This window comes from Enoplosus armatus, chromosome 21, assembly GCF_043641665.1.
Source record: "Enoplosus armatus isolate fEnoArm2 chromosome 21, fEnoArm2.hap1, whole genome shotgun sequence".
NCBI classification, from domain to species: domain Eukaryota; kingdom Metazoa; phylum Chordata; class Actinopteri; order Centrarchiformes; family Enoplosidae; genus Enoplosus; species Enoplosus armatus.
In genome coordinates, this window is record NC_092200.1 from 14,081,930 (window position 1) to 14,109,859 (window position 27,930).

Sequence of the window (27,930 nt, forward strand, 5' to 3'; positions counted from 1 at the left end):
ACTTCAAACTCGGGCTCTTATCTAGAGGAGTTTGCTGTTTACCCAGTGCCTCTGGAGGGGTAAACCTGAAGGTAGATAAAGGATGAAAGCGTGGATCCAACACGCTTTGGGAAGTCCTAAGAGTTGTGCGTATAGTAGACAGGAGGATGTGGTCTGTGTCCGCCCAAGACCTTCAGCCTGGACTCCCCCTGGATCTTTGCCACGTAACAGCTGTGGTCCTACAGCTATGAACGGCCAAGCAGAAAACTAGCTAAGATGGTCCTTTTCTGACTTAAAGCATGTTTTATGCTCAGTCTCTCAAAATGCTGATTCTAGTGTGATGGAAAACAGGAGAAAAAAAAAGATTCACGTGTGATCAAACTCTCATCCATGTTTTGAGTGTCCAAATGACAAATGGTGTGATTTCACTGCAGCCGCTGCGATCAAAGCGATGAGAGGTTATATCCCCATGCTGTAAAAACATACAGCAGTGGTTTCCTGTGATAGCTCTTGTGTGGACTGAAAGAGTTTCCCATCAAGATCCCCATTGGGAAGAGGAAAATTGGAAAGCCAGATGCAGTGCCTTCAAAGAAAACCAGAACTTTACTCAAACTGAGTCATTCTGATTCGTTACTTCAGTCTCAGTTCAGTGTGGTGGATGCAGTATAAGGTCCCCATCTGCAATTCCCACTGACTGAAGCATCTGTTTACCCCCATAAACAGCTATTCACGCACTCTCACAGCGAGGGAAAATGCCTTGGGCTTCTTCTGTTCCACTGCCATCTGAAAAAAAAAAACATTGTTGTGAAAAAATATTTTTTTTCAAGTTCCTTTTGTAAAATGCAATCCAAAGACCCGTGGAGAGGTTTCAGCCTGTTGAGCTCATTTCAGTGCACGTGGCTGACGGCTTTACACATGGATGTCGTTATACACGGTGGTGTTTATCACCTGCACATTCCAGGAATGAAATGCTTTCAAGTTTAGTAATCAAGGCGAATCGTTTGTGAAGTGAAAAAAATGTCAGCCAGACGTCAGGAAAGGGGCTGATTGTGTCTTCACACAAATTCTGGTTTTGCCAGTGCAACTTCCATTAACAATGTGACCAGTTGAAAAGTTTACATTTGTATTTTCATATTTTGATTTGTTCAGCCTAAAGGATAAGTCTGGTATGTTTCTTATTGTCACAAAATCCCATAAAAAGACCAAATCCAACAATGAATTCATCATACAAACAAATATAGTGTGTGTATCCAAAGCCTGACATATCTGATTCCTCTGTGCGTTAGAGCTCCATTGTTCTTCAAAAACTATTAAAAACACATCAATGAGCCACAGTTACACTGGGCGACATGTTCCTTTATCACCATGAGCACACACACTGTAGTTTATTTTTGACTCAATCCCACATTCACCGCTGCTGTAAATAAATCTGCCACTGAAAATAATCCGCAACAAATTCACTATTTATACCTATTTAAGTAACTTTTTATATATTGCATTCTTCACATATGTTAATCTATCTATAACTACATTCCATTAAAAGTACCTTGTGAGGTCTTTGGTGTTCACTATACTTACAAACACATGAAGAAAAAGGTCAATATCATGAGATTATCTGTGAATGCAAGACTTGTTAAGCATTCAGGTGTCCACATTTAGCGTTAAAACCATTATACATACAGGTAAAACATGTTGCTTACTCACAGACATAGTTACATTTGAACTTCCTCCATTGCTCAACTGCAGTGCAAGCACGTTAAGAGCATTATTAATCTTTCAGGTGCCTGTTAAAGATTCATGCACCAGGAGGGGCTTGAACTTTGTCTCTTTGCTCATTCCACTCATATCAAAGTCTAATGCTGAGGTTTTGCTGACTCCAAGTCACAGAGTGTGTTGTAGACTGAGCACCATATGGCCAACAGGCGTTTTACACTTAATAGATGTGCCATAGATTAGCTCATTGCCTATCTGTTCCAAAAATCCATCTGACCACTCCTTATTTAAACGTTTCAGTAAAAAAAAGTATTGGAAGCTGCAGTGTACTTCCTTCAGTTTAGATATACTTTGTATTTGTATAAAGTGTAAAATAATAAACTTGGGGGCACGAGGAATACGTACACAAAGAATCTGAATTCTGATATGAATTGTATTCATGCAGCAAACTAGAGATGAAACTTAACCGATTAATCGAGTAATTGCTCAACATAAAATTCATGGTAACTATTTTGATGATTATTAAAAAAATTTTCTTAAGCAAACATTCATTGGTGTCAGCTTCTCAGATATGAATATTTGCTGTTTTCTATGACAGTAAACTGAATATCTTTGGGGTTTGGACTGTTGGTGGAACAAAACAAACAATTTAAAGATGCCACCTTGGGCTCTGAGAAATCGTGATTGACATTTTTCACAGTTTTTTAGACCATGTGTAGACCAAATGATCAATTGATTAGTCAAGTAAATAAACAGCAAGTTAATCAAGAGTCAAAATAATTATTAGTCGCCGCAAACTGTACAAGTAAGAAACTCTTATGACCCCCAACACATTAATAGTCTGAGGAAGCTGCAAGCACTCATAATCCGGTCTCATTTGCAGGAGACATCATACACTGGTACTGACTTCTCAGAGGAGCAGCAAGAGGGCGGAGTTGGAGCATGATGGTAGTTAGTTGTCTCCTTATATATATACTCTCAAAATATAGGAGATCTGACAGAGAGCTGGTTTTCTGCCAGAGGCCAGTCAGATTTCCAATCACAGAACAGAATAGGTGGTAATGAGCACCATTAAACTGAGCATTGAATTGAATGTGGAACTCAGCACTGAGTCTGAAGACTGAAATTAATGGCAGATGATAGACCAGGAGAGGATCACACGTAGTGATTAGAAGTCATTTTGTTCACAGAAGACAAAACATTTTCGGCTGTGCGGCCAAAAAAGTAATTTTCCTCTGAAGTTAGTTAAGATGACGTCAGACGAAGTGAATGAGGAGAATACTCAACACGTCCATGTCTGTCTTGGTTTGCCAGTCTGTCCCACTGCGCCCTGTATGAATCAGTTGTTGGTCGATACTAGCATGCTGAGATTAACATTTAATTAACTCAAGCAGCCTTTTACATTCAGAAACAGATCCTGTCTCATGTTGAGGTGTTAAGAGTGCTTTAGTAACTAAGGATGGCCCTTTGTTAACATTTCTTCACCACAGAAATCCTCTGCAACAGCTGCAAGAATGTGTCATAACATTACGGGAATCATTCACAAAGCTCATTGGCAGAGTTTGCGATGTTACAGTAGTGTTCAGTTTTTTGGAATGTGAACGACCGGCAGTTTTTAGGCAGTAACACATTTCTTAGGGAATTATGAGGAGAGAGGGGGTTAGGAAAAGCTGGTGGGCTATGTATTTTTTTCTTTTTTCTCAAGGGAGGGTAGTCAAGAGTGCTGGAATACTTTGGAAACAGGATGCATCATTTGTTTATGTTTGGTTAAGTTTGCCATAGTTTATGCTATTGCTAATTGCTAATTTGGTGGCTATATGATATTGCTAATATTTTAAGGTTTCAATTAGAGTAAACCATCACAAATTCGTTTTCTTTTACTTTTGATTAATAATGGCAAACTCAATTGTACTAACTCCATAGCGTTATATTACTTTAACATATTGAGGGAAGGGTGTCCAAGGGTTCAATGAAAATATTAATAATGCCGGGGAGGGCTTTGGTTTTAAAAAAATGAATGTTCAGTCACCCTCCCCATCCCAATAATTTCTGTACTGTCCCTTAGTAACGCTTTAAAGAGAGTTTGATACATGGTTGATATCCATAGTTTGGTTGAATGATTTAATTGCAATGAGTAATATGTGATGAGTAGTTGATTACATTTTTCAAGTAGCCTAACTGTTTTTATGGTTTGTGTGTTTTGCACCAATTTGCTCTATAAGAAATACACCAGCAGCAGTCAGACAGTGTATTTTTTCATGCATAGAAATGATTTGGTTATTACAAGGTGAGCGACCAGCTAAATTAGCAAGAGTCAGGTGTTGATTTTGTTAGTTTTAAACTAATACAGTGAAAAGCAACGAGTGAGTGTTCCTGTGTCGTTGCTGCTCTCTCTGGTATTGGACCCTAGCAAAGATGTCAATTAAGGTCTTCAATCATTAATGCCCTTGTTACACTCCTGTCTGTCCTCTGGAGTCTCTGACGCAGTGTGACTCTTGTTACAGTGTCTCTGGGTTTGTTTCTGCATACCAAACTTTCTCTGTGTCTGTCTGTTTCCCTCTTTGCCTCCTCTGCTGTCTTTTTTGCCCTTTTGTCTCTCAGACAGGCAGATGAACAGCTTGTTGGTGCTGTCCTGACAGCCTCCAAGGCAGAGGTCTTTGGCACTGCTGGTCAAATCACTGACAGAACTAAAGCCTTTTTTTCTTTCTTTCTTTTCTTTTTTTGGTGCAAGAGGAAAAGGGTTATATATTGGTCTTCCTTTATTTGTGTGATGAGATACTGAAAGGATTTTGACAGAAACTGTGAGGTTGATACATCTCACCACTGCGTCACTGCATTTTCTAAATTGCACTGATTGATTGGGGTAATTAGATGTGAAGGATTTGACCAACCTTGTATATGTTTTATATCACACTTCAGTGGTCTATCTACAGTATTTATCTATTTGTATATCCGTCACATCCTTGATGAGATTGTGGCCAAAGTTGTAATAACAGTAATTCTGAGTGAGTGGCATTCCTCTGTTGTGCTCTGGCTTTTCTCACACAAGATAATGGCAAGGACAAGTTGACATATTTATTACTGTTCGGCTGTGTGGGGGACCGCATCACTCACAGTGTTTACTGCTGCTGTGTTTCAACAAGTTCAGACATTTAAAGGAAAAGTGCATCAATTGTATCTGTCATTGTGACTAAAGGAGGCGGGAAATTGGGAATGATCAGGCAGAAAGAACACCCACTGCAGAGTGAATGCTTGTTGAGAACTTGTATCATGGTGCCAGGTGTCCTGCACTTGTCATTGAGTCAAGTCTGAATATAGACAGCTTATTTATCTGAGAAGAAAAAGTGACCCATTCAGTTGAACCTCTAAATTTGTAGCTTTGTCTTTTTCTGTGTAGCCATGCAAATGTTACTCCTATCAGAAGCATTTGGTGTTTTTCTAAAAGCCTACATAAAGTGGATAATTGATGCCTGTCATGATGTTATTCTAAACAACAAATGTTTGCATTTAGTTGGATGCAAGTGTTCCATGGGAGCCCGTTTTTGTGGTTTGTCAAAGAGGGGATGAAGCAGAGTGGCTTTGGGCCATTTTTGGCTTTTATGTTTCAGAATTAAACACTTCAAGTTGAAGAGTGCATGGGGGAATACTGATGAAAGCCTGAATTGTGTTGCCTCTCTAATGCTGCTTTTCCAGTTGATTATCTTTGCTAACGAAGAACGATTGGGAATTCATCAAGTGGGCTGATTCTGCCAATTCACTGTGTCATAATCACATCCGGGCCCCTTATCTATCACCGACAGCCTGCATGGTACATCTGTGTGAGAGCGCAACTGTTTATGCTCATATGAATACACTTCTTTGCAAAAACAAATGCTAAAAAACATTTTTAATGACACTATTTCATTTAGATGCTCCACCACAGACATGAGATACTGAGGGCAGCAGCTCCAGTGCTCCCTCAAACAAGCCATGATACTTTTCTTACATACACACAGTGTAGTTAAAAAAAGTCTCCTGTTATGGATTCACTCTTCTCTGCCACTGGCATTTTATTTCTGTCTGTCTCCGACATGGTCATCCAGTACTCCACCTCTTCTCCTCCCCCTCTTCCTGCTTTTGTTTGCCAAGCACCCAGAGTTCCCCTCTGTCTTGCACATCTGTGTCATTCTCCAGTCTCCCCTTCCTCTCCCTCCTCCTTGACCCCTAGATCCCCCCACATGGAGGACTGGACACTTGCACTCAGGCCTGAGAGAAGGGAAAGTCCTCCTGGGCATTGCAAGCAAAGAAGTGAAACTCTTCTTCATTGTGGTTTAATTTTATCTGTGAAATGCCAGTTTTGAATTGAAAGAGAATCAGTGGCTACATGCACTAAACCATAAGAATGAAATACTTTAATGCAACATTCACCCTCCAGGATTACCTTCTTTGCACCTTTTCCAACTTCAGAATGATGTCTCTGTTCAGTTTGCTTCACAAAGTTTCTGAATTCATTTCTGTTCGCCTCGCCTGGCACATCAGCTGGTAGGTGAATAATAATCACTCAGCAGTCAATCACTGTGGCCTTTCCTTACTGTGACTTCCACAGGCTTGTAGTTATAGGGAATAAAAACTGATCACGTAGTTTCCACTCTCAGTTTTCTCATCTATAATGAGAAGTGATTGTTTTTGTATGTGAGTAAAATAACTCAAGCTGAAGACATTTTGAAAAAATGTCACATTGTGTGTCTGGCTGGTCGGTCTCACCTGTGGCTGTGGGCATTTTCAGAAATGTGATAAGCATCCGAAGCTTTCCATCAAGGCAGAGGCTTCAGAGACGCAGCAGCAGACAGCTGGCAGCAATGGTTGACTGAGGAGAAGATTTATATGTCCTCTCTTAGCAGCAGTCCTCTCAGTAATTGACAGATGTGTCATCTGTCATCAATATTCAGCTTTAAAATGATTTTCCCAATCTGTAAACTTGTAATATTTGTTGGATGTGAGCTGTCAAAGCACAACTAACCAGACAGATTGCTTTCACATATTGTAGTGTTGTAAAAAACACCAGCGCTACCCTTCATACCACCCACTGGAAAGTTTTTTAATTAGAAGATGAAGATCTGAATCCTGCCTGCTGTTGACTCAGAAACTGCAGGGGTAGTTAGAGGAACAGAGAGAGTTTGAGAAACACAGGATACAGAGGAAACAGTGACTGTGTCATCTTCGGATTTTCCAAGCTGATCTAAGAGTTTGCACTGGCAACCTTTCAGTCACCTTTTTGCTAAAAATAAAGCTGCTTGGACTCCATTCCGAATTAGGAGCATATACAGTAGAGACAATCCAGAAAAACATTGAATATAACATATATAACCGACAATAGATCATATGACTCATTATGATAACTTAAAGCTACAGTAATACATATTTTTACAATGGCTAAAATGACTAGCTGTAATGTGAAAGGAATCACTCCCGGTGATAACCCCACAGAGAATTATCACCCAACTTGTCCGTTACCCGCAGCTCTAAGGCGTTTTTTTGCATCTTTTAGCTAATTGTTTTGGTTTTCTGGCCTGCTACTTTACTGTTTTCGTTCTCATCATCGTTATTTTCAGCTGTTTTCAACTAAAAAAAGCTCAGATAAACCCACTGTGCGCTACTTGCCCATCACCAACTAGAAGGTGAACATGGTGGGGCATTTAGCAGCTGAAAGCCAGATATTTTCCTCCAATAGTCTGTGCCAGTGGAGAGTTTTGTTACTCATGATAGCTTAAATGCGCCTCTGAGGCTTTTCAACCCTGAGAAGAAAATGTATTGGGGGGATAACGATGGAACACTGCAATTTTTGGAAAACAATAGAAAAAAATATGAGCTATTGAACAGTGACATAAAATTGAATCAGCAGTTTCATACAAAGATATTGGTACTTCAAAAACTTTTAGTTGTCAAGCTCTAATGAGTATAAATGAGTTTGTGCAGGGACCATAAATACAATATGTCTACTCTAATAGCTTATTATTAGTTTAAACACTGACCAATTTCTCAGATTGAGCAAAACTTTGTACTCAAGTCGATACAAGATTTAGTTTTATTTGTTGTTGTGTACAGAGAACTACACTTTATCAGAATATGATCAGAAACTGAAATTTCATACAAATCTTGTAATATTGTCATCCAACAGTTTGTTGTTTTTGTCTTCTAACCCTAACCCCCCCGTCCTCTCTTTTTTAACCTTGGACCAGCACAGATCTGATCTCATAAATCAACAATTTGTAGTGATGCCCTGTGACCTAACATGACCCGGGCAGGTCAGCATTTCTATCACAACAACATCCTGTCCTTGTTGTTTTGTCAGATGAGGACACCATGATGGCCTCTCACGGTAGCCCTCTACCACAAGGTCATTCATCTTCCTGCCAGAGAGCTCTGCTGATAACAGGCATGACTTGACAGTCTGTCACTGTCTGTCAAAGAGTTATTACTGCTGGGAGGTCAAACTGCTGAAGCTTGTGAAATCAATGCTGCAGCTTCTGCCTACAGTTTGTTTAATCTCTGTCCAACTTTAATTAAATATTAACACATTGATTTCAATACATTGGCATCAGTGTGATGAATGAATAAGATCAGAGTAGAAAGGACCAGCAGTCTTTGGGGTAATATATTGCTTCAGGGCACAAAACTGATACCTACATGTTGGCATCCTTTTCAGCCAAAGAGAAAATAAACTACCTCCAGGAGGAGGAGGGGAGATAAGCTACATCCTCTGTGTGGCAGGAAGAACTTGTGCTAACATGTGTATGAAGCTACCAATATATACCAAGTAATGACATGAAGGTCTCACGACTAAGTCAACAATGGTAATGATGAATACTCATGTTACTTGAAGCATTTTTCAGATGTAAAATTGTGTTACATCTGCTTGCTCCCTGTGTGCCCACATCACACTCTTCAGCACCTGACTTTCACTTAAACTCTGCTTCTGCTTGCTTTAGTTAAAAGGCTTTCTGTTCATCTGTAGGGAGTGAAAATATTCCTTCAAAGCCAGCTCCCCTTTAGCTATCTGCCTCAGTGACCTCAGCCAAATAACCTCAGTCATTGTTTGTGGAGCTGTGAGTTCCCCTGGATCTGAGAGGAGAAAGAACATAAAGGAGTAACTTTATCCTTGTAAGCAGACTATTATTTTTTATATCATCATCTTGCTAATGACATTGAATGTTTTTCAGTGTGATATAAAAGCCATTGTTTCAAGTCCCTACATCTTCTTTAAGTTTTATTGTGAACTTGTCTACATTGAAAAAATCTGCCTCACAAACATCTCATTTGACCTCTACTCTAAAATAAGGTATCCATTCTATTCCTTTGCTTCCTTCTGGCCTGCTTAGATGTCATGTGCAAAGCAAACAAAACAAACGTTTCCTTCAGAGGGTTGTGTTCTCATTGATCTAGCTTGCATGCTTTTTCTGCAGATGGTGAACACTGGGCGGGGGGCTTGAAACCCAAGAACTCAATGATCTTCAAAGTGTTTCGAAAGAGTAGTGAAGGAGGTCAGGGTTAATTTCATGAATGCTGAGTGGTGTTTGCAGATGGAAATGAGCTTCAAATTTATTCGGACATGTAGAGTTTTTGCTTGATTCAGCTCACATGTCCTCAGTTTGTTCAGAAACACTAAAGTTGTCTTCACTGCACAACACCACAGCACCACAACTGCTGCTCTTAAATTGGTGAATGACATAATTGAGCCACTGAATTGCAAAAAATACTGTGCAGTTCTTGATATTAATTTGTCCAAGGCTTTTGACACAGTTGACTATACCACCTTGGTTATCAGACTCATGTAAACTGATTTTCCAACAACTCAATGCACCCAGTTTGCTGGCTCCTCCTCTTCCTTTCTCTTCATATTAAAGGGCGTACATCAGGGTTCTATACTAGGACAACTACCATATTAGTATATAATCTTTGTGATTATGTATCAATACATATACCATTATCTATTTCTTTTCATTATCAGCTGTGCAAACCTTTGAATTTGTGCAGTCTGCCTTTGATGTTCAGTGTCCAGTCTCATTTAATCCAACTTGAACCCTTCCCTTCGAACAACTTACAAATGGACTTGATGAATTTAAGTAAATTTTAAAGGATCTTGACGTAGCACTAAATAGAACTCATACCTATTTATGTATTTTAACTGGATCTTGTCTATATACTGTGTGAGAGTTGTCGGGCTAAATAAAGGGAAACAAGAGTCTGCAGCCACATTAGTGGCTGTGTGACGCCATAGGCTACTTTGACCCAGTGGGGCTTTGAGCTAAAAGCTAACATCAGCATGCTAACATGCTCACAATGACAATGCTTACATGTTGATGTTTAGCAGGTATATTGTTTACCGTGTTCATCATCTTAGTTTAAAGTATTAGCATACTAGGAAAATTCCATCCAATAGTTGTTGAGATATTTCACTCAGAACCTTGAATGTCAACCTCAGAGTGGCACTAGAGGTCAGAGGATCTCCAAAGTCCGTAGGATTCATCCTCTGGGGACAATGAATGTCTGAACAAAATTTCATGGCAATCCAAGCGATAGTTTGCCACTAGCATGGCTAAAAACAAACAAACTGTATGTTGACTGGATCATTAGATTCTTGCCATTTCTAGTTGTTCCTGCAGGAAAGCACAAAGACACCATTATCAGTAAAGAATGTTAACAAGTCAATATCAAGTCAAGCCAATGTGCATTTCTCTCCCTTTCCTCCTCTCTTCCTCACCCTCTAAATGTCCCTCTTTTTTTACTCTTCCTCTCCATCTGCCTGTAGAAATCTCAGCTGATTTTCTGTGACTTTGGTCTGTCTATCTGTGTAGAAAGACAAGAGCAGAGGACAGATGGTGCAGCAGGAAGAGAAAGAGACAAAGCACACCTGATTTATTTCCCTTTTTAATTTCTCAGATTAGATTTTAAACAAAGGACACATTATTGCTGTAGGCACAGATACAGAGTCAGACAAGACCTTCTTCATATCCTGTTTGGGATGCATTATTCCATCTTTCCATGTGTTTAAACTAACAAAAGATTTTGTAGTGTCATAAAATCAAAAGTTCAATTTGCAGAAGACGTGCAGCCAAATGCAAAAACGTTTCCTCTCGTTAATTAAATCTGACTGTTATTACGAACCTCCTCTGCACTGGTCATTACATTCCTGTCCCGGTGATGATGCTCATGAGGCAGACCTGAAATAAGGTGGAGATTATTAAACACGCCCTGCCATTTCTGCCTGTGCTTTAGATCTGTTTGGACAGTTCTGGCAATTCTTCTACTTTCTTTCATCTTCTATTTCCTCTCATCTATATTAGTCTTGCCAACCTAACCGGCAGTGGCAGTATGACAGTGTGCCAACCAGTGTTACTCCTACATACACCTTGATTTAATTTTGTAGTTTAAAATAGCTCTGCTTGGTCTGCATAATTCACACATTCAGTACTGTTAAGATTGTTGGTTTAAAGCTTGCCCTTATCGAGTATTTAACGATTATTGCTTATAGGTAAAAGCATCCCGCTCAAGTGGAAGTTGTTGTTTTTTTTTTTTTGTGGATCTCATATAGAGGCTTAAAGGAAGCTAATAATTGCAGCCTGTTGGCGTCTTGCTAATTTCAAACCCCCACATGCGGAGAATCGAATGAATATCCTGCCGTATGGGTAATTCCTTCCTTTAATTCACCAAGGAACAAAATAAGACTGAATTATGTCAGTTTTATTACGTCTGTGTTTTCTCCCTGTGTCTTTTCAAGAGTCTGCTCAATGAAAAGCAGTTTTAGTGTATTTTCAAATTAAAGCATCCCTTTGACAAGACATCAGTCATGCACTGTTTTATTCAAAGCCTGAGAGGAGCTCAGTGGATAAGCCATTAAAATGTAAATTTACCAGCATGATACCCTGCTTGCACTATGATGTTTAAAAAATGTTGATGCTGACATGCAATCACTTTCCCGTTTCATAATCATTATTGATGTGATTATATGATGAAGAGCTGGGCTTGATCCATGATCATGGTCCACAATGGCCATGAAAGGCTTCATTGGCATAGCTGCGTGTGTGTGACTTGTCTCTGCTCTGCTGCCTGGCCAGTTGTTTCTCAGCAACAGCAGTCACAGCCCCGTGAACCTTAGAGTTAGAGGAACCTGACAGTCTGATAAATGGTATGAAAACAGGTGAGTGGCTGCATGAATGAACAAATTCAAAAACCATCTGTCCACATGTGACTGATGAGAGATTTAAAGATTCAGTTGTCTATAGTACCCAAAGATTAAATGGCTGTTTTTAATAAGAGTGAGAGTTGTGCATGAATTAATTAATGTCAAATTGATTTCTTTTTAAATGATTAATTTACATTTTCTAGGAAGTGAAAAGGCCTTATGCATCACAGACTGTCAGTCATCTGTCTTTCACAGCTCAGCTCATGCAATTCAAAGACAGCTTTCACATGGAGTTTCTGCAAATGGACACTTGTGGTTTCAGAAAAACTTAACAGACATTGTTACAATCTACAACTCAAAGCCTGTAAGTATTTGTCATAGTAGAGGCAGCTACAGATAAATTGCATTGCTGCTATTCATCCTCTCTGCAGAGGCATGGTAAGAGATGCTGCTGGAAGGCTGTTACTGGTTGAAGAGCTCTGTGCTTTTCTAGACCATATAAACAGACACTATACAGATATACTATTCTGTAGGCAAACTTTAAAGCTGCACTAATCAATACGTTTATAACGATGGCTTATATGACCAGCTTTATATGACTCCCCTCTGAACTACACAAGGTCTTAGAATCTATTAGCTACTTTACTGTTTCGGTTCACTCTCGCCGCCCTCATCAGCGTTATTCCCAGAAGCAGGCAGCTGTTTTCAGCAAAAAAACTCTGAAAAACTGACTACCTGCCTGGCATCAAACGACAAACAAAGTTAGCAAGTAGTTGGAGCATTTAGCTGTTAGGCGAACCGCATGCTCGCTGTAGCTTCATATTTGACTGACAGATATGAGAGAAGTATCAATCTTCTCATCTAATTCTTCTTCAGGAAATGTACTTATAAGTAATAATGTCAGTGTTTTCTGTACAGCTTGTTCACTGCTTCCTAGTGGCCAAAACAAACCAGTTAATACTGCTTTAAAAAGTTGGTTAAAATCACCCCTGTGATATTTTAACTGCTATCTAAACCCAGAGTGCTCTTGATTTGTAAAACTGTCACACACCAGGATGAGAGATTCACGAGGCTGCTATAATTCATACTCTGGCATGAATCACTGAATAACTCCAGCAAATCTGTCTCATACACGCTTGCTCACTGCTGATGCCAATTCTGTGTTCCCTCTTTTCATAAAGCTGTTGGAGTAGATTTCGTTTCAAACTTCCCCTCACTGTTGTGCAGAGCTCATGCTGAAGGGAATCCTGCTGCTAGACTGTTGTTATAGGTTATTTTCATCAGTTGCTCCATCAGTTAGTACCAAGTCTCTTTGGTGGGTCTATTTATCGACAGCATATGAGAATCATATTCAACAACAAGAACAGTAATGGAAATGTTACAATGCTTGTTAAAGCAGTGTGAAATAAAGCACAACCCATTGTCATCTGAGGCACTCAGTTAATTCAGAGTTAGGAATGTACTGAATGTACTACAGCATAGTAAAAGCTGCACTCGCCTTGAGCTTTGATTTCATTCTTTATTATTTGTTCTATGACGGCATTTCTCGTCAAAATTGTGTGGTGAAACTTTATGAGCTAAAATAGCATGCATGTCAGGCCACACACTCAAGGGACCAAATTGTCCATGTTGCAAACGCAGATTCCCAAACAATGAAAATAAAAGCATTTAGTGGCACTATGGCAGCAGATTTACACTATTGTGTTTGATAATCTGGTTATGTACATTATAGTACAAGCATAAATCAGTATTGTTAGACCAAAACATATTAAGTTTTTATGTATACATAGGTAAAATCAATGACTACCACCCACTTATTTTTATACTCCATATACTTAACCTACAACTACGCTGGCAATCTATGTAAAGCTCTTTCTGGACATAAACGTGAGATATTTTATCGTCAATGTGATTATTATTACCCTTTTCCAACCTATGAAGTATTAAAATCTAGATGGAATATTGGAAACTGAATGACCTTTTGAGGATTTATGATGTGCAAATGTTCAAATGTCAATATTAATCATAAAAATATATTGGCAGCTTCTTTATTTCTATTGCTCAGTTCTTAAATAAACAAGTCGTGAACCAGTAGCAATTGTTGCCTCAACATGTAATAACCTGTAAAATGTCTTGACGTAAAATGTTGTTGGAGGCTCCCACAGAGCTTGTGCTATCGTAAGTGGTTTGTTATCAAAGAGTGCATGTGGGGTATTTGGTTGGCTGATTCCTGCCGCACAGGAGCTCATGTACTCAAGATGTACTTATGTTGGATGTTATACAGGAGATGTTATTTTTGGACTTGCCTGCATGAGACTTATTGTCGGGGGGAAATGAAATGTAACAGGAGACCTGTGGGAACCAGAGGGCTCAAAGCCAAGTTTTGATGTCAGAGATGGAAACTTCAAAAGAGTGCAATTTTTAAAGTGCTCTGTGATTTGCCATAATATTTGATTTGATGTATTGATTAGTAGACACAGAGGACATATTTTCTTTGTGCTCTGACTGTTCGGAGCATCTAAGAAATCTTGAGAAATGATTTTCTGTCTGTGTGTGCGTCTTTGCAATTCTCTAATCCGCTTTTGAAGAGGGGTCAGGCAGTGGATTTAATGTCTAGAGATAACAATACAGAAAAAGATGAGCGTATGGATTTGACTTAGTGACCTCTCACTAGCTCGGGGGTTTCTTAGGCAGTGCCCTTAGCTGTCTCTCGATCCCCTCTAATAAAGCTGAGGGTGACTCAGCTGGAGAGCCCCTTTTGTTCTGAAATAACTTGTCTGAGAAGTCCCTGTCATCTTTAAAAGCATCTAATAGAAAAGCGTTTACTAGTTTTAAAATTTTTCTGTTGAAACCCGACACTGACTGGAAGTAAAATACAGTACTGAACAATGAACATCACAGACTGACGTTTAACAGTATTTGAAGGAAGATTTTTCAATTAAAGTATTAAGCTAACCCATATTTATAATTTGAGGATTTTATTGGTTCTCTGGTATTTTGCAGACTTTGGATCACTGAAAAGACAAAGTGCCTCTCTCTAATTAGAAAGATTGTTCTTGCCTTTTTGAAACTATTTTGACCCGAACTTTAAATGATAGCGTATATGGTGATGATGATGATTCCCTAAAGGAAGGGGAAAATTATTTATTTTCAGGTTCTCAGTACAGATCATCTTTGACCTGTCTGAAAGGTCAGGCTTTGTCCTAAAACACCTCATTTGTTCTGCACTCTGGACCCTAATCACAGACATATTGAATTAGGATTTTTAACCCTCTTCATTTTACAGCAGAACAAAAAAAATGTATAAAATCTGGTCTAATCTAAACTATTTTCCTTAAAAAATAATTTGTCTTGTCAGGGTGAAACAAGATAAAAACCAAATCATAGTGCACCTAAAATAAAACCAGAATCTACTCAAATACTCGTTCTAACTATAATATTTAAGACAAACACACTCTGTGAAATAATCTCATCACATCATAGACACTCCACCTCAAAACATCCTTACGTGCTCAAACAGGGAAGTCTCTATATTTAGCACACTAACTTGGTAACAGTCTTTGTCCTGCGGGGCGTCTTTCAAACTGAGTCTCTGCTTTGTGAGTGTGGCACTTCAAAGGGAGATACACCTTCCTGTGCAGCACGTTTAGCTTTGGTCATCTGTAACACTCTGCTGCAGTAAAAATGAGCTGCCGTGTGCAAGAGTTTCAGAAAACAGAGGGGGAGAGGAAGCAACTTAAAAGTTTGTATAATGGATGCACTTTTGTATCAGTGGGATACTATTCTTCAGATGTAATTTCTCATTCTTGCTCCCTCTCTCTCTGTTTTTCTCTTTCTTACTTTCTTTAACTCTGCTGGAGGTTCACCAAAAGACTGAGAATAAGTAAAAAGTAAAAGCAAACTGTTAAGTGAGAAATAACTGTTTTCTTCTTGAATATATTTGGGAATGTGGGAACCTAGTTGTTTAGCTGTCCCTCTAATGAAAAATGACTTCTTATTTTGTTTCTTTACAGTCAATGCCTGGATGATGAGAGGGTTGTCAGGTAAGCATATCCATCCATCCATCCATCCATCCTGACATTTCCACTGTTCCTAGAACATGGTGGACAGTATGAAAAATATAAGTCACAGCTTTAAGACAGAACATAATGAGAAAAAGAGAAAGGTCAAAAGAGTATAATACTAGATTACTACAATACAATTATAATACTAGAATACAAGTCTACGACTACGAACAAGTTTCATTTCAGTTACTATATCAGAAGCAACACACAAAAAGCAGGGTACATGACCTATAAATGCTCTGTTCTCTTCTTCTTTCCGTCCTCTCAGCCACAGACAGTTTCAAAATTGAGCCCACTCCCCCCCGGCCGAAGAAAGCCTGCAATGAGTCCCGTCTGCAATGGGAGGTGGAGGTCTGTGGAGAGGACTTCAAGCGGGCCATGGATCACATAGATCCACAGTACTGGTGTAACCTCACACACTTCATCAGGTATGACCATATGTGGTTCATCATCATACATATTATATATATATATATATATATATATATATATATATATATATATATAATTTAGCTGCTGAATATTAAAGATCCCCTCCAGACATGTTTTAACATGTACATAAATGGCTCTACTTTGAATGATAATTTGTATCTGATGTTCTTTTCACAGAAAAATGAAATGAACTTTGTTAAAAGTCCACCGTAAAGTCCATTCTCAGTGTATACGCTGGAGGCTTCAAGTTTCAACATCACACTTTTGCAAGTTGAATATTGAACAATTCCAAACTAGTTGTGATATCACAAATCATGCTTGTATCAGGTCATTTTTCAATTCTCTGTTTGTCTTCATATTTGTTTACATCCTTGCTGCATCCTGCATAGCTATGTATTTGTCTGCATCACATGTAGCAGAGGCATTCCTTTAAACACACTCCCACACACAGGATCATTTCAGTTGTAATTGCATTTTGAGGCATTTATCACTACCTAACCTGATTTTGTATATTCCCAAAATGGATTATCAGTAGCAACATACACTCCTACGCCTGCTTTATGTTGTTAAGGAGATTTCAGTGGGGGAATAACCATACCTGTTTGTTTGTTTGTTTGTTTGTTTCTTAAAATAGGTTTTGGTGTTCTTTGCAATAAAAATATTTTCTAATTATTCAAAGCATCCCTTCCTCTTAACAGAGAGCCTGTAAATCCTGCCTGTCGACCCGAAATGAAGGGCTGATGATGACAATAGTAGAGAATCTCTCTCTGTCTCTGGGATGTGACAAATTTTAAGAATTTTGTCCTGACATTAGTTGCCTGGAGCTTTTTACGAGTTACTATAGTGCGAAATTTGTCATTTTGTATAACAACCAGAAGAAGGCTGTGAAAGATAAAAGACATCTGGACACTGAAAAGCCACCTGTATTTTTAAGCTCTCATCTTTAGCACTCCTCTTTTTCTCAAGTACTGTTTTCTTTCTGTCTGAGTGCTCTATATTTGTAGTTTTACTTAAGGGGTTGTCAATCCTGCACGGTGACACTTTCAAAAATAGACTTAGATTGATAGAAAGACTGTATTCCATCTCAACCTCCTGCAGCTGGCTGGATGTCTGTGGGTGGGAGAACAGTTGGAGGTTTGCTTTCCAAAACGAGAGCTGTTTTCGAGACGCATCTGAGCCCTGACCACCCATCTGTATCTATCTTTATCCAGCTTTTCACCTCATTCCTTCCTCTCACCTTTGGCCTTGGCTTTTCCTTTAACTGCAGGGCCAGAAGGGGAGGGGGAGAGCCACGACACTGGTTTCTTGCACCATAACATACACAAGGGAGATTAAAATAAACATCAAAATAATCATCTGAGTCACAGATTTGCGGGAAAAAATTCAAAGATTCTGGGAAGAAGAACTTCCAGCTTCATCCATCAGTCATGCGCTCTCTCTGTTTTTCTTTTTCACCGTTATTTCTTTCTGGGAAATCTTCAGAGCTTCATGCTGTTTTCCAACAACACAGTGTTTTATATGAATGTAGTTTCACAAACTGATTTATTTCAGTGTTTACATATTACATGTGAGGCGAAATGTGAGATAAAGGCAAGCTTTGAGTAACCGTGTCAACCAAACATGAAGCACATAAAGCCAGATGATTGACTTTAGGCATTATGGTCTGCGTAAACATCTGGGAGGGTGAGTTTGAGTCGGGCCTCAGTGTTCCTGTATGGACTAAGCACTGAATATAGGGAGCGATTAAATTGATTGCACTGCAGCCACTACTTGTATGTGAAAGATGTCGCTCATAGTGATGAACCCACAGACAATTATAACCCGACTCTGCAGTTTCCTTCGGTTTTATGGATGATTTTAGCGTCTTCCAGCTCATTGTTTTGGTTGTCTGGCTGTCAGATGCAGCAGGCAGCTGTTTTCACCAAAAAAAGGTCTGAAGTCCACTGTGCACTACCTGCCCAGCTCCAAATGACAGACAGACAGAGTTAGCGACTAGCTGGTGAAAATAGTCCGTTCCAGTTCTCATCCTAATTTCAGCCTTCCCTCTCTTTTCTCTCAGTTTCCTCTCTCCTAACACAGTATAGAGACAGCTAAAATAAATCATTCATTCAAAAGTACATCAAAACAAGTGCTAGTGATTTTCAAGTGGACCTACACTTCAAACACTGGCCTGAATTTCTGCTCTGTCTCTGAATATGAAGCTGGTCTAACCATGATTCTTCCACTGTGGGCTTATAGAAGAGTATCAACCGTCTTACATTATAGAGCTCAACTCCAAATCACAAGCTATTGGTGTTAAAGTCAGAGTCCCAGAGTCCTGATTTTTGTAAAGGTGGGTGGAAGTAATCCTGTGACTTCAAAGTCAACAGTTCTGCTGGCTGTGCTGCATGCCATAACCCTGTGGGATCTGGAGGATTTCACAATAAAAATTCATGAAGTAATTAAAACCTGCCAAAGTACGGTTCAAGTTGAAAGTGATCTAGAATCATACTTTACAGATGAATTGAAGATAAGTGAAACAACTTCAGACGGTTAAAGGCAGTTTGATTGTGTGTGTCTGAACAGGGACACTATTGTTGTTTAGTACTGTCTGACTTTCACTTTGAAAAGTACAGATAGTCGTGTCTTCTCTCTCTCTTCCCTGCTGCTGTTTAAAAAGAAACAGCATGGCACAGGATTGTCCATCAAGCCTTTAAATAGTTCAGTATTTTTCGAATCCTTTAAAGTGCTGTTTTGGTGTACCTGAAGTGCAGGATGGGTGGTGTAATGTCCGGGCTCTGTTTTTCACATTTTGTTCATACTTTGTTGTAGTATTAATGCTCACTCACTCAAAACGGAAGGATATGGAGAGTCTGAATCACCTTTAATCAAAACCTGTCAGTGATGTCTGACATGTTAAATGTGATTGGCAGATGAAAGAACATATAAACAAAAACCACTGCATACCCAAAATGTAGCGGAAAGCACACAGCCTTTCCAGGAACTCTGCCTGCACAAGTTCACATTTTCATGAGAGAAATTATTCATTTCGGAACGATACTTCATTTACATGACTGTGGAGGAAACACAGACTTTTTCGACAGCAGTTTACTTTGGAGCCTGGAGGAAGGTGATAAGAAGGCGTGAGAGAGAGAGAGAGAGAGAGCAAAGGCACAAGAGGAACCAGAGAGTGCTGAGAAGGATCGGGCTTGGAGAGCAAGGGGCCTCATGTTTAAACAAGCAGTGACCCCGGCAAAGCTTCCTCTATTTGACAAATGAGCCGAGCCTCTCTGCAGTGATAGCTGCTGGCCAAACAGTCAGCCAACATGACTGTTATTGTTTGAAATGAGCTTGTCGGAACACACATAAAGGGTATAAACAGACCACTAAGGGGCTGTGTGTGTGTGTACATGCATTTACGCTCTTCAATCATTTACCTCTAATAACATATAGATTTTCTGCCCTGAGCGGTTTACAGCTCCAGGAGCAGCCAGCCTTGATGATGAGCACACAGGAGCAGGGGAACAGTGGTGTTGGTCTATTTGGACCTTTTAATATTCACTATTAGGAATTATGGTCAGTCCCTGTTGGGACCAGACGCTGCTCTAAAGTCATCAGAGCTTTTTCCTACCACCACTAATGACAACTAATTGACCATTTAGATGAGCAAGCGCCATTTTAAGTGGGTTATGTGGTCCACACATCTGGCAGGAGACTATTACCAACGACTGTAAGCCAGCCAGCCATGGAGGGAGAGAATGGTTGATGGTTAAAATGACTTGAGGACTGTTGACATATTGATACTGAACGATGCGCTGCTTTGCACAAAGATAAAAGTATCAAAACAATGCAAGTGAAGCCACCTACCAGTACCTTTAACGCTCCCTAATTAACATGTTATATCTGGTTTGTTTAATCCACACAAAAGCCGAAATATGAAAATGACAATTTGTGGTGTTGCATGCTAGAATGATTTCTTTGCTGGGTGCATGAGAGTACTATCGATCTTCATATCTCTGCAATAAAGCAAATTTCTACGAGTTCTTGCTTAAGTTCCATAACTAATATTACTCTTATAAAATGTAAAAAAAAAACAAAACAGATTTACTAGTTAGCAGAGTCATCAGTCTCAGAAGATAAACAAACAATTTATTCATTTTAGAATTACCAAAGAACAGAAGCTGCATTGCATCTTTATGCTGTTATGTGTGTGTGTTAGATGGATGCATATATACAGTAGATGTCAGCATCATTCAAATATCTACCAGTCATGGGATGAGTCTTCACTAAAATGTATAACTGGAGGAGCATCAAATGCTTTCCTGAGCTACAAACCCCCCAAAACAGTTTTATCAGTGTGGGTTTCACTGGGAGCTTTAATGTCTCAGGGGGAATTATGGAATAACATTCTGAGGGAAGCATTGCTTTTTGCCATAAAAATGTTCAAAAAGATTGGCTCAAAAGATGAGCTATCAGCAGCCTTAGTACAAAACTATCAGTATGTGTGTGTGTGTATATATGCATGCACAAATATACTGTATCCTTACCAAAGTAATGTGCTGTATATGTTTTCATATGCGGTCATGCTCACAGTTATATATTCAATAGCATTATTGAATACAATACTATTTTTTTTAACCCTCGCAGCTGTTTATTGTGTGTGGACGACAGTTTGAAAACCTGTTAGCTGCTGAATATTACGTCAGGGAAATAACTTCAAACGTCTGTTATTCCCTACAGTCCTGCATGCTGCATTTTGATCACTTCTGCCTGAAAGCTCTGATACATACATTTTTTATTTCTCTCTCTGTCCTTTTATTTTCTTAAGTTCCCAAACATTCCCTCTGCTGCCAATTAAATTTTTTTGAACAGATTTTATCTGTTCATGTACACTGAAAAATCCTTATTCCGGTAACAAGTTGTTTTATAGAACAAACCATTAAATTAGAACCATAAAAAATGCAGTTCGTAGCCTATATTATGAAGACATTGTCCTTTTCCCCGCATCTCATAACATTAAACTAAATACAGTCTCCACATGAACATATGAGCTTCCGCAGGTTCCATGATATACTATTGTGGAGTTCAGATTTGACAGGAAGCTTTTCTCAGCAAAACACTTTTCTTATCACTGGCATGGGGTGCATTTGTATCCACTGCACTATATATCTATATACAAAATCCACACAATATATATGTCCCCTACAGACAGCAGGGTTAATTTGATCTGCAGCACTTAAGCAAAGGCCTTTCAAAACAATGGCTCCAGCTTGACGTCAGAGCCTAACTTATTATGTGCTGTACAGAGGGCAGTGGGTTGAAACAGACAATGTATACAATATATTAGATGTCATAACGTCCTCTTGTTCCTGGAAATGGTTGCTGTTTTCTATTAGTAGGGCGGTGAATAAACATAGCAATTTTACATAATGTTCTAGATGTTATCTTGTCAGAGATTGATTGTCAACATTAATATTTACGTGTGTCCATTTTTTAAAGTTATAACACCAGGCAGTACTTTATGGGTTTGTTTGCCCTTTGTTTTCTCCTGTCAGGAGAAAACATCAGAGGATCTGATTGTGAGAGCTTGTTGGGGCTATGCAAAGCCTGACAGAAAAATCTGCAAACAGTGGTCTGAAGAAACTACTAAAAACGTCTCTGCATGTTTTCTGGAAAAAAAAAATACATTTATCTAAATTTTGGTTGTAACTATAAAAACTAAATGTTAAATCTTTTTTTTGGAAAAGATGCAAGTACAAAATGATCTATCATTAAGTCTCTTTCGTCTCTATCAATTAGTTAAATAATATGCTTAAATAAACCACCATTATTATAGTTGTTATTAGAATTATTTCATAATTATTATATAATATATCAAAAGGAAGAACAAGCAGTCAACAAAATAACAAAAATAAGTGCAGTAGTTACTGTGTTTTGGCTTTGTAGAACAGTGATAAAATGCATTGTACCAGCTGTGCCTTGTTTGTAGCTTCAATATCTAGAGCTTTAGGTGTTAATGGTGTGAACAAGACATCTTCATCTTCAGATTTGGAGCCAGTGTGAGCATATGTGGAAACAATATCACTGTTGCTCCATTCACTGTTCTGCTGATGAGAATACCGATAGCTCCTGGATATTATGAGAAAATAATCTGGACCTGGAGGATTGAGAATGCAGGATAGAGAAGGAGTGATTAGGGCTGGCTGAATGGATTCATCAAAGCAGAGCTCAGAGCCTGGAAAGTTCATAAAGGCTCTGAATGCCTGTTGAAATAGAGGAGAGTAATGGACCAAAAAGGGGAGTAAAAGGTATATCCCCAGTCACAATGATGGATTACTTACCGAACCTCCAATGCTTTGATTAATACTAGCTAAACCGTAGTAGGGTTTTAAATGGCTGTGTGCCCTTCAGAGAAGCTGGGATATAGTAAGTGAGGTCATTTTGAGTCTTAATGGATGGGTAACTGTCCTCCTCTGCTATGATGTGCATTTCAGTAATTTAATATCTTGAACTGTCCATTTATTTGGAAAATACACTAAAACAACTCAGTGGTGATTTTCTTCTAATCTTTACCCTTCCATCTTTCTCCCCAGTGAGTACCACATCTTCACACGCTGCACAGAGACAAAGGCCCAAAACGTCCACTGCTACTGGCCCAATCCACTGGTGGAGGGCTACATCATCCGCATACACAAGCACTTTTTCTCCAACTGCACCATGGAGCAGGTGGTATGGGTGGACCCGCCAGACGACACACTAACCATCCTTATCCTCATCCCTGTTTTCCTCACATTGGCCATGATTGCCCTTGTGGTCTGGTGCAGCAAGAGGAGTGATATCCTGGCTTAGGAGGAGGGAAAGATGGAACAGCATGGAGAAGGACAGGAGAAGGACAGAGATCAAGGTCCCAACCTCTCCACAAAAACAATACTGTACAATGGAGTGCACAGAGTTTTTGGGAGATTGCTTCAGTTGGTCAAAACTTGCCCCATAAGTGGTGCCGCAAACCACCAAAAAAACTTTCTGTGTAAATGAGGAAAGTAGTGCCAGGTAGTACAAAGTAGTATTTTCTTTCATATTTTAATATATTATGTGTAATTTTTCTGACATTGGCATATTATCACTCAGTATGTTGAGTGATAATTCAACAGGTCTTTATATCACAGAATTTGACTGTGCTGTTGCACATCTGATTTGTTAATGCTTAACTGTAGAATTTCTGGGAAATATGCTTATTTGCTTTCTTGCACGGTAAATATGTAGCTGAAGCCAGCAGCTGGTTAGCTTAGCTTAGCATAAAGACTGGAAACGGGGAAACAACCAGCCCTGCTCTGTCCATATGTATAAAACACAGCACCACTTATGCTTACTAATTAACACGTTATATCACGTTTGTTTTTAGCAGTACTTCCTGGAGCCACAGAAAGACTGCCAGGAAACTATCAGAGACTCTTGGAAGTAATTGCACCTGAACAATGCGGCGCAACCCCCCGTCACTTTTACACTTTTGTTTTTATATGAATTAAACACATAAGATATAACATGTTAATTAGTGAGCTTTAGAGTTGCTGGTAGGTGGACTTTGTTACCTTGTTTCCAGTCTTTAAGCTAAGCTAAGCTAGCCAGCTGCTGGCTGTAGCTTCTTATTTAGCTGACAGACATGAGTGGTATCTATGGCGTAGTCTGAAAACCCAGATGGTTTTCCACTCACAGATACTGTTCTGTGCACTCATGTGCACATACCTGGTTTTTATGTACGCCATAGGTATCAAACTTCTCATTTAACTCTCGGCAAGAAAGCAAGTTTACGATGTCATCACTTATTGGGTAATTTGCCCAGCGGGACAATCAACCAAAATCTTGGTGCATTATTTAAAGCTCATGGATCTGGACCGTTGACCTCGGAGATTCTTGTCAGAGCACTGTATTGTTACTGAAGGCCAAAGTATCCACCAAGCATCAGAGGCAGTGACTGTTCTCTAAACTGGTGGAAAATGAGACTCCCAGAGGACACCATTTATTAAATATTTTAACATGATACTGATTGATGGCTTGGATACAAAAAGAAGCCAAATTTGGACTTAATATTGATTCTGCAAGTTTCATCTTACTGTTGAGTTACTCAATGGACTGTCACCACTGGAAAGGATACACTGGTGTGCAACCCAAAGACAAGGCAACACTATGATTCATGTATTTTGGGACTTGAATTTCTTGTGTGACTACCTGAGCCTCAAAGGGACTGTTTTATAACAGTGTAACTTATCTGATATTGTTGAATAAAATACTGTTAATACTCACAAAGAGGGGTTCTCAATGGAAACACAAAACTATGAACCGACATTGAGACCTCATACTGTACAGTTATGCTCTCTGTCCGTGCTGTCTACTGTATCTGCATTGCCTCTCCATTGTTACTCCGACCAGTGAGAAATACACACTGATGCTTTGAAATGAAAGGCTTGATTTAATGTACACACTTCATTGTTTTTTTGAACTGCAGTCCTCACCAGCCACGAGGCAAACTAAACCAAGCATTGCTTTTTTATTTTCTTCCAAAGCGCAAGGCATCAATCTCTGTTGGTCAGCTCTCACCTGCACACTTTTGTCTATGGAAACAGAATCTCCTCAACGAAAGTACCTTGATTAAATCTCTCTTAAAATAACGTGTTGCTCTCCTTCATTACATGAAAGCAATACACAGAAAACCAACACTTTCTAACTCATTTTTGCGGTGCAATGTATCATAGCTTATATCTGTGAATTGATGTTTATGAATGTTTTGCAAAACCAGATCCATCTGCTGTCTGTTGGCTTCTGTCTCTTTGTTTCAGTCAGCTAACAATGTACATTTCTTGATTATATTTAAAAAAAAACAACAACCATGCCTAACACTCATAAACCACTCAGATACCAGTAAACGCCAGTGAAGATTTATGTCAGATTGCTAGAAACATCAGTCTTTTTTTTTCTTTCTTCAGATGCTCTCTGCATCATTTTGAAATCACACAATGTTGGAGAATTCACAGTTAACACTTTTGACTCAAAGGTTACATCAAAATAGGTTTTTAGCCCTAATTTAAGAATGAATTGGGAGATTCCAGATTTCACACACATATTGACTGGGACAAAACAATGAGTAAACAATAGTCTTGAATCATATGGTAAACACTTGATAATTTTTCTAGGTATACTTGATATCGTGGAGATGTGCTGTCCAGCATCGGTATTAAGGCATAGCATAGGTATTAAGAGGACATAAGTAATGCAGTGTCTTGTTTGGTGTTTCCCTGCGCAGATTCAAATCTTGCCAACAACGTGGTGACAAACTCTAAACCCTGTTTGGCAAAGAAAGGTGCTATGTCCTTTGGTTTTGAAAGAAAGGGTTTATCTTGGGAGATTACACAATTTCAGAACTAGTATATTATAGTTTTGACTCATATGGTAAATGTGTGCTAATTCTTTTAGGCATATCATAGAAATATACTGTCTCAGTCACTCTCTCTCGTAATGGGATGTAGCTCAGTGGTAGAGCGCATGCTTTGCATGTATGAGGCCCCGGGTTCAATCCCCGGCATCTCCATTTGGTATTATGTGGTTGTCCACTTTCTTACTCAGCAAGGCAATGGCCTCAGCAACGGTGAAGAGCAAAATTATCAATTATCCAGTCACTTGTTGTGTAAGAGTAATGTGTAGACTTACCCATTATGCCACTGTGGTGCTGAATGTGTAAAAAGGCTTGAAGAAAATCAAGCACCTGATAGAGCAAGCAAAATAATATCAGCTCCGTCATTCCAGCAAGTGTCAACAGAGCAAGGATTTAACTAACCAAGTCTTCATGTACATAAGCTTCCATGTACACTTTTTTGTTCAATCTACGCCATCTCCATTATGTTTTAATATTGACCATTACTGTGCAGGACTCCAAACTGTAGTGATATGTTACATGTAATCAAGCTCCTTCATTCACCAGCCCTGAGACATACACCAACATGACACTCCTAGTCCCTTCATTGACCTATGAAAAAAACAAAAGACATTTTTTTTGCATTTCCATGCTGATGGTGGTATAGTGGTGAGCATAGCTGCATCACAGAGGTATTCTTCTCAAGCAATGTTTATAGTAAAAGTACAATTACTTTTTCGCGTAGCAATGGAGCTTGATAGACATACCCATTATACACCAGTTTACAACTCAAGTCATGTCACTTACAATTCCCATCAGCGCGTTTCAGTGGACAGAATCCTTCAATTTCCTAACAAGGCTTATATTTAGAAACACTTACAGAACTATGTTGCTAGCACAGTTCCCAAACAGTTCTTGAGAAAAGTGACAATAATACTTAAGATGAGTAAACCAGAACACCAAAGTGTGATGGAAATGTACATTATGCTTAGTTGGCATGCGCATTATATGACAGGCACCAGGAGTTTATCCACCCTTGTTTTTTCCCCCAGCCTGTATTTGGGACCACCCTTGGTTTGTTCATGGCGACCATGTCCCCGACCTCAGGCCTGGCTTTTGTTTGACTACGGGCTTTTATTTGAGAAAATATGGTAAGTCAGTGACCATGTGTAGCCTATCACATACTTTTATGACTCTATTGTTTATATATTATGATACGCCTATTCATAACTAGTATTGAGACTTCCTTTTCTTTAATTCTTATTGTGAAATAAAATGGAAGCCATTCACTGGTTGTTGGTATGTTGCCTGTTAAAGCAGCTCAGTGTCGGAAACCTTCAGTGTAACTGAATGCACTCTGACCTGCTGTTTCTATCACATTGTCATAGGTATCCATTCTGGAGAGGTTGAGGTTGTTGTGGCCCAGTGGTTAAGGCAATGGCCAGGTTTGAATCCTGCCAACAACATGGTGACCAACCAGAGTTGGTTACAGTGACTCTGATGAGTGTTGCCTGTTAAAGCTGCTTACTGTGGGAAACCTGTTACCGAATGAACTCTGACCTGCTGTTTCTATTGCATCATTTGATTTGACCTCTATTAGCTATCACCTATACAATATTTAAAACTAGAATGTTTCATAAGTTTTGAATCACATAACAAACACTTTCTGATTATTCACTTGGAGTACTTGATGCTCTGGGGCTGTGCTTTCTGTCAGCCACTTTTCTTAGTGTATGTAGCCCAATGAAATAGTGCTTTGCATGTGTGAAGTCACAGCATCAATCCCTGATGTTTCTGTTGAAGATGAGCTCTGTATGTGACCAAACTGTAGTAAATCAGTGACCTGTTCACATGTGGTCTTTTATTGAGTGGATAGGTTCAAATTACATCTGTGCTTTCTCTGATGACAAATTCTGTAAGAACTGAAGAAATAAATTGCACAGCATGAGGCATCAGCTAAATGGAAATATACTCAGTTCACCAGCCTTTATATTTGCTGAAATAGTCACTCCACCTTTTACACCAATTGTTTTTACCATGTAACTTCATAGTATACAGCTTATTGAGCAGTATTAAAATTATAAATGAATAATTAATATAAATATAAATAACAATCTTTGAGGACAGAGGATTCAGAGATTTTTCAGAAAGTTGTTGTTAATGACACCAGTGGCTGTTAAGTTGTCCACCCCTGC

The 27,930-nt window shown here is 39.1% G+C and overlaps 1 protein-coding gene across 1 annotated transcript; it reads left to right on the plus strand.

Annotated features, from left to right (window-relative positions):
• Positions 1–8,113: 8,113 nt before the first annotated feature.
• On the plus strand, positions 8,114–23,178 carry LOC139304642 (receptor activity-modifying protein 3-like; the record flags this gene model as incomplete). Its single annotated transcript, XM_070928563.1, has 4 exons — positions 8,114–8,159; positions 15,868–15,897; positions 16,187–16,346; positions 22,923–23,178. Coding segments are annotated over 4 exons (492 nt in total), but the record flags the coding sequence as incomplete, so codon positions are not given.
• Between the last annotated feature and the right edge of the window lie 4,752 nt (positions 23,179–27,930).